Below are 7,574 nucleotides of genomic sequence, written 5' to 3' on the forward strand. Positions count from 1 at the left end.
TTGGCGTTGAACGCCAAGTACATGCTGCTATCTGGAGTTAAACGCCAGAAAAACGTCATGATCCGGAGTTGAACGCCCAAAACACGTCATAACTCAGAGTTCAACTCCAAGAGAAGCCTCAGCTCGTGGATAGATCAAGCTCAGCCCAAGCATACACCAAGTGGGCCCCGGAAGTGGATTTATGCATCAATTACTTACTCATGTAAACCCTAGTAGCTAGTCTAGTATATATAGGACATTTATCTATTGTATTAGACATCTTTTGACAGTTTAATCTTTTTGATCATTCGGTCACTTGATCATGGAGAGGGCTGGCCATTCGGCCATGCCTGAACCTCTTTCACTTATGTATTTTCAACGGTGGAGTTTCTGCACACCATAGATTAAGGGTGTGGAGCTCTGCTGTACCTCAAGTATTAATGCAATTCCATTGTCTTTTATTCAATTCTCTTTTATTCTTATTCCAAGATATTCATTCGTACCCAAGAACATGATGAATGTGATGATAAGTAACCCTCATTATCATTCTCACTTATGAACGCACGTGATTGACAACCACTTCCGTTCTACATGCAACAAGAGCTTGAATGTGTATCTCTTAGATTCCCCAACAGAATCTTCGTGGTATAAGTTAGATAGATGGCGGCATTCATGAGGATCCGGAAGGTCTAAACCTTGTCTGTGGTATTCCGAGTAGGACTCTATGATTGAATGACTGTGACGAGCTTCAAACTCCTGAAGGCTGGGCGTGATGACAAGCGCAAAAGAATCAAGGGATTCTATTCCAACCTGATTGAGAACCGACAGATGATTAGCCGTGCTGTGACAGAGCATAGGAACGTTTTCACTGAGAGGATGGGATGTAGCCACTGACAACGGTGATGCCCTACATACAGCTTGCCATGGAAAGGAGTAAGAAGGATTGAGTTGAAGCAGTGGGAGAGCAGGCGTCCTTGAGCCATACAGTATCTCCATATGCTTATCTGAAATTCCCACCAATGAATATGTATAAGTATTCTATCCTTTTATTATTTATTTTCTTATTTCTATTTTCGAAAACCCATAAACCAATTTAATCTGCCTAACTGAGATTTACAAGGTAACCATAGCTTGCTTCATACCAACAATCTCTGTGGGATCGACCCTTACTCACGTAAGGTTTATTACTTGGACGACCCAGTACACTTGCTGGTTAGTTGAACGGAGTTGTGATAACAACTGGTGCCACAATAATGATTTCATACAAATACAAAAGAATAGTGATCACAATTTCGTCCACCACTAGGCCAAGAGGAACAAAATCTATACTATATCTAGAAGAGGCATTTCAACAAACACATAAAAGGCAATAAAAGTAAACAACATAAATTGCAAGAATTAAAGAGAGATCTAACTACAAAGGCAAGAGATCAACAATAGAAAAGCAAAGAAGAACAATTAGTATGAATTACCTCTTATTGAATTGAAAGAAAATGGAAGGAACAATAGTAGATCTACAACAAAGCATAAGAACAACATAAAGGAAATTTCAATAAAAGAATGGAAGAAGAATGAATGTAATAACAAGGAATTGAGAAGATAGAAGTAGAAGAAGATGAATTGAAATCTAGATCTAAGAACTAAACCTAATCCTAATCCTAATTCTAGAGAGAAGTGAGAGCTTCTCTCTCTAGAAACTACTTCTAACTACTAAACTAATCCTAATGGTAACTAACATATGTTTCCCTCTTCACTCCTTGGCTTAAATAGCATCAGAAATGAGTTGGATTGGGCCCACAAGGCTTCTAAATTCGCTGGCCACGTTTTGCTTTAAGTGAACCAGGTGGCAGTAACGGCGCGTGCGCGTACTTTGCGCGTGCGCGCCACCATACGTGTAGCAACTATGGCAAATCTTATATCGTTTCGAAGCCCCGGATGTTAGCTTTCTAACCCAACTAGAACCGCATCATTTGGACCTCTGTAGCTCAAGTTATGGTCGTTTAAGTGCGAAGAGGTCGGCTTGACAGCTTTTCGGTTCTTTCATTTCTTTACGAGTTCTCCAACTTTTCATGCTTTCTTTCTTCATTCCCTTGATCCAATCTTTGCCTCCTAAACCTTAAATCACTTAACAAACATATCAAGGCATCTAATGGAATCAAGGTAAATTAAATTTATTTATTTTAAGACCTAAAAAGCATGTTTTCACTCTTAAGCACAATTAAAGGAGAATATACAAAACCATGCTATTTTATTGAATAAATGTGGGTGAAAGGTGATAAAATCCCCTAAAATCAATACAAGATAAACCCTAAAAATGGGGTTTGTCAAGTGGATTGAGTTTTTTTTGCGGTGTCCTGAAACGAACAAAATAGAGAATGAAACAGTGCACGAAGATCCTGCAGAACATGAAGCAGAAGATGAAGAATCTCTTATAGTGTATGGCGAAAAAGACATAAGCGAAGGAATTAAAGAATGTCAGATAAGCATTATTGGAAGACTAGTCACAAACAAAAATACCAACGTGGCCTGGATCCAAACAGCTATGTACAACATAAGAAAGAAACCAGAAGGGTTCAGAGTCACTGAAGTCAAACCCAAAACTTACCAGTTCTTCTTCAAGAATGAGGCAGATCGAGACAGAGTTCTAAGAGGTAACTCTTGGACCTTTAGAAATGCCTAGCTTATAGTAAATAAATGGGATATGGATGTAGAAAAATAGGAACAATAGCTTGAACATGTGGACATAAAGATGCAGATCTGGGATCTTCTAGAACACTGCAAAACGTTGAAACTTGGTAGAAAGATCGCTGCTTGCATAGAAAAGGTCAAAGAATGTGAGCTATTCGAAGTAGGGAGGGACCAAGAGAGGTTCATAAAGGCTACGATAAAGATGAAAATAGACACGCCTTTCATGAAAGGCACAAATGTAAGAAGCAAGAAGGACGGCCTCACCTGGGTCAACTTCAAGTTCGAAAAACCTCCAACCATGTGCTATTATTGTGGTAGAACTGGCCATGAAGAAAACACATGTGACAAGGCAGAAAAAGATGAAACTGAGGGAAAGAAAAAATCCAAGAACTTAGGCCCCTGGTTAAAAGCTGAAATAGTAGGAAGAAAAGTGGAGGAAAAAGCTGAAGAAGAAGAAAAAATTGAACCAGACCAAGGCAAAAGGGAGGAACATCAAAAAAAGAAACTCACTATTAAGCTAATGAAAAAACTGGCCACCCTATCAATGTCGGACTCAATAAAGACTGACGTTGGAGAAGGGACAAGCCAGGCCCCTGCGATAACTCTACCAGGAACCTTCTCTTAACAAAGGGACCTGGAAGAAGTTAATAAAAAGGGAATAGAAATCCAAAAATTTTCAGACAAGAAAACAACACAAAGTGAAGATGCGAGAAAAAAAATAGGGAAAAAGGAAGAGAGCAATAGTCCAAGAGAATAGAACTGCAAATTGGAAGGAAATATGAAAAAAAAAACGAAAATTACCAAGAAAATCTTACCAGAGTAGGAGAATCAGTCCTCAAAGAAATCACAAATCAAAATTCAAACAAAGAACAAATAATAGGGAGGAAATGGAAAAGACAAGCAAGAGAAGCCCCTATCAGCCACAAACCGAAGATAAGAAAAGAAAACAAAAGCCCAAAGAGAAAGGCAAACCAAACAGAGGACATGGACATAGATGGTGAAGCAGCACAATCCAAAAAGCAGACAAGGGACCCAACATCGAAAACGGCGGAGGCTACTGGGTAGTCCTGCCGACAACAATGAAAATACTAAGCTGGAATTGTCGTGGACTTGAGAATCCATGGGCAATTAGAGCTCTAAACAAGCTCATTAAACAAAAAGCTCCAAACCTTGTTTTTCTCATAGAGACAAGGAAGAAGTCAGAAGAAATTATGAGGCTAAGGTATAATAAGGGTGGAATGCAGAATGTAGTTAGAGTGGACTGTAATGGAGATGGAAGACAGAGAAGGGGTGGGCTAGCAGTGCTATGGAACAGAGAGATTGAAGTCAACATAACCTCCATGTCAAAAAACCACAACGACATGGTGATACAAGCAAGGGGCAGCAACCACAAATGGAGAGCAACCGGATTTTATGGATGGCTAGAAAACCAAAATAAGCAAGCAAGCTGGGACCTATTGAGATCTATTGGGCATGCATCATCAATGCCATGGGTGGTTTTCAGAGATTTTAACCAGGTGTTGAACCAGCAAAAAAAATTAGGGGGAAATCCAATCACATATGCTCAGATAAAGGGATTTCAGGAAGTTGTCCTAACAAACGAACTTCTTAACCTCGGCTTCGTAGGACACTCTTTTAATGGTCAAATGGGCAGACGGGAAGCAATAACATTCAAGAGCGTTTGGACCGAGTAATGGCAAATCTAGGCTGGAAAGAAACCTTTCCGGAAACGATGATCCAACACCTAATAAGGTACAAATCAGATCATTGCCCAATCCTTCTAGACTTGTATGGGGAATCCAAGAGAAGGAAAAATAGCCAACATAGGTTCAGGTTCGAGGAGCTGTGGCTGATAAATGAGGATTGCGATCGAATCGTGGAAGAAGCTTGGAATGAGAGAACAGGAACCGTAAAAGAAAAAATAAAACTTTGTGGTGAGAGACTGGACAGCTGGGTTCAAAGGAATTTTGGTGACATTCCAAAAAGAATTAAGAAGGCCGAAAAGGCTCTAAAACAGCTGAATAGCCTCCCTCAAAATGAAGAGACACTGTGGAGAACAAAAATGGAGGAAGAAGAGCTGGATGATCTCATAAGGATGGAAGAAATATGGTGGAGCCAAAGGTCAAGAGCAAACTGGGTAGCATATGGGGACAAAAACACCAAATTTTACCACCATAAAGCCTCACAATGAAAAAGAAGTAATTAGGTGCAAGCTATAGTAGATGACACGGGAATCAAATACAAAGATGAAGAACAAATAGAAGTGGTAATGAGGAATTTTTTTGAAAAACTGTTCACAGCAGAGGAAACCTTTGAAGTGGAAGAAACTGTGGAAGTGGTTAGAGGCCGTATAAATGGAGAAAGGTTCAACATTCTCAACGTTGATTTTACTAAGGACGAAGTATACCAAGCGTTACAACAGATGCATCCAACCAAAGCACCGGTGCCAGACAGAATGTCGGCCCTGTTCTACCAAAAAATGTGAAAATTTGTGGGAAATGAAGTAACTGAAACAGTTCTTAAAATCCTAAACGAGAGAGATGACCCAAAGAAGATAAATCACACCTACATTTGCATGATTCCAAAAGTGGAGAAGCCAAGACACACGAGGGATTTCAGACCAATTTCTTTATGCAATGTGATCCTCAAGCTGGCTACCAAAACAATGACGAATAGGTTGAAGATTACCCTCCCTCAGATAATAGGGGAGAATCAAAGTGCGTTTGTCCCGAGCAGACTTATAACGAACAATGGATTAATAGCCTTCGAAATATTCCATTACATGAAGAAGAATACTTTAGGGAATAAAGGCTATGTGAGAATGAAGTTAGACATGGAGAAAGCATACGATAGGGTGGAATGAGACTTCTTGAGGGCTGTCCTAATGGCTATGGGGTTCCCAGGAAGATGGATTCAAAACCTCCTTCTCCATCCTGCTCAATGGTACCCCCACCAAAACCTTTCAGCCTTCGAGAGGATTAAGATAGGGGGATCCCTTATCCCCCTACCTCTTCATTCTATGCGCTGAAATTTTGTCCGAAATCCTTGTAAAAACTCAAAACAGCAGGTTGATACAAGGGATTAAGACAACACGAAATGGACCGGAGACTAACCACTTATTCTTTGCTGATGACAGCATCCTATTCACAAAATCTTCAGATCGGGAGATACAAGCAGTAAAAGAAGCCCTGATTTCTTACCAACTTGCTTCAGGACAACGCATAAACTTGAACAAGTCGGAGATGTCTTTTAACCGAAATATGCCAAGTAACAGACATATTCTTATACAAGAGTGGATGGGGATAGAGGTCGTGGAAGTACACTCGAAGTACCTGGGACTCCCAACCTTTGTTGGAAGATCCAAGAAACAAGTTTTTAAATTCGTCCAAGATAGAATGATAAAGAAATTGAAGGGTTGGAAGGAAAAACTTCTCTCAAGAGTGGAGAAAGAGGTGCTAATCAAGGCGGTGGTCCAATCAATACCCACTTACATAATGGGTTATTTTCGACTACCAACAGGACTTTGCAACCACATTGCATCAATGATCAATAAGTTCTATTAAGGATCAAAAGACGGCGAAAAGAAAATACACTGGATAAACTGGGATAAATTGTGCCAGTCAAAACAAAATGGAGGGCTGGGCTTTTGAGATATGGAGGCTTTCAATATGGCTCTGTTAGCAAAGCAAGGGTGTAGGTTAATAAAGAACCCTGAGTAGCTGGCAGCCAGGACCCTTAGGAGCAGATATTACAATAAAAAAGACTTTCAGAGCTCAGACGTGGGTTTTTCTCCAAACTTCACATGGAGAAGCATATGGCAAGCAAAGGGTGTGCTGGAAAAAGGGAGATGCTGGAGAATTGAAAATGGTGAAATAGTGAAGATTTGGAAAGACCCTTGACTACCTAAACAAAACGGATCAAAACCATGGTTGACCCCAACAACATTGAATCCAGATGCAAGAGTAGAAGAATTAATGTTAGAAGAAGAAAAGGAGTGGAACACATATCTAATCAACCAGATCTTTCTACCCTTTGAAGCTCAGTAAATTCTACACATTTCTATTCCTAAATCTGACCAAGTGGACTGTTTCTATTGGAAAAAAGCTAGAGATGATGAATTCAGAGTTAAATTAGCCTACCATGAACTAAGAGCCAAAATCATATCACAATCAGAGATTTTCAGAAGGGAGCAAAGTGAAGAATAAACCTGAAAAAATGTTTGGAGAATAAAGGCACCACCCAGAGCTGTAAACTTTCTCTAGAGACTCATCTATAAGTCTCTCCCTACAAAAAAGAACCTGAACAGGAGGGGGATAAATTGCTCCCCCTTATGCCCGAGATGTTGGGAAGATGCTGAATCGAAAGAACACATATTCAGGGAATATTGGTTTACTAGAAAATTTTGGTTTGCATCTCCATTCACCCTGAGATCAGAAACGGGAACATTTTCAAATGTAAAAGAATGGGTTAAAGAAATGATGAAAAATATTCAGAGTGAAAAAAGGAGCCTGTTTTGTACCTTGTTGCAGCAGTTGTGGAGAACGAGAAATTTTCTTGTCTTTGAGAAAAAATCAGCACCGATTGAGAAAGAAGTTCAACAAGCTTACATGTGCTTTGATGAATTTTGAAAAGCTCAGATGATAGAAAAAATAAAATGTCCAATAAAAAAGTTCCAATTCTCAGTGAACCAAAAGTGGATATGCCCACCAACCAACACAATGAAGGTTAATGTAGATGCAACGGTTCCATACGATATTAATGGAGGAGTTGGTGTTGTAATTAGAAATGAGATAGAAATCATAATGACATCAGTAATTCAGGCAATACCTTATCCCCTTGAAGCACATAAAGCAGAAGCATATGCAGCATTTTGGGGGTTGAATTTTACAAAAGACTATTATTTTTCA

At 39.6% G+C, this 7,574-nt stretch overlaps 1 protein-coding gene across 1 annotated transcript; it reads left to right on the top strand.

Annotated features, from left to right (window-relative positions):
- The first annotated feature begins 4,360 nt into the window (after positions 1-4,360).
- On the top strand, positions 4,361-4,858 carry LOC130963384 (uncharacterized). Its single transcript, XM_057889508.1, has one exon. It carries the CDS (start codon positions 4,361-4,363, stop codon positions 4,856-4,858), a length of 498 nt encoding a protein of 165 aa, XP_057745491.1.
- The last annotated feature ends 2,716 nt before the right edge of the window (positions 4,859-7,574 follow it).

Source organism: Arachis stenosperma, chromosome 2 (genome assembly GCF_014773155.1).
Source record: "Arachis stenosperma cultivar V10309 chromosome 2, arast.V10309.gnm1.PFL2, whole genome shotgun sequence".
Classification (NCBI taxonomy): Eukaryota; Viridiplantae; Streptophyta; class Magnoliopsida; order Fabales; family Fabaceae; genus Arachis; species Arachis stenosperma.

What these genes read in the sequence shown, in the direction of transcription:
- LOC130963384 (XM_057889508.1), top strand. Translation starts at nt 4,361, where the DNA reads ATGGCAAATCTAGGCTGGAAAGAAACCTTTCCGGAAACGATGATCCAA.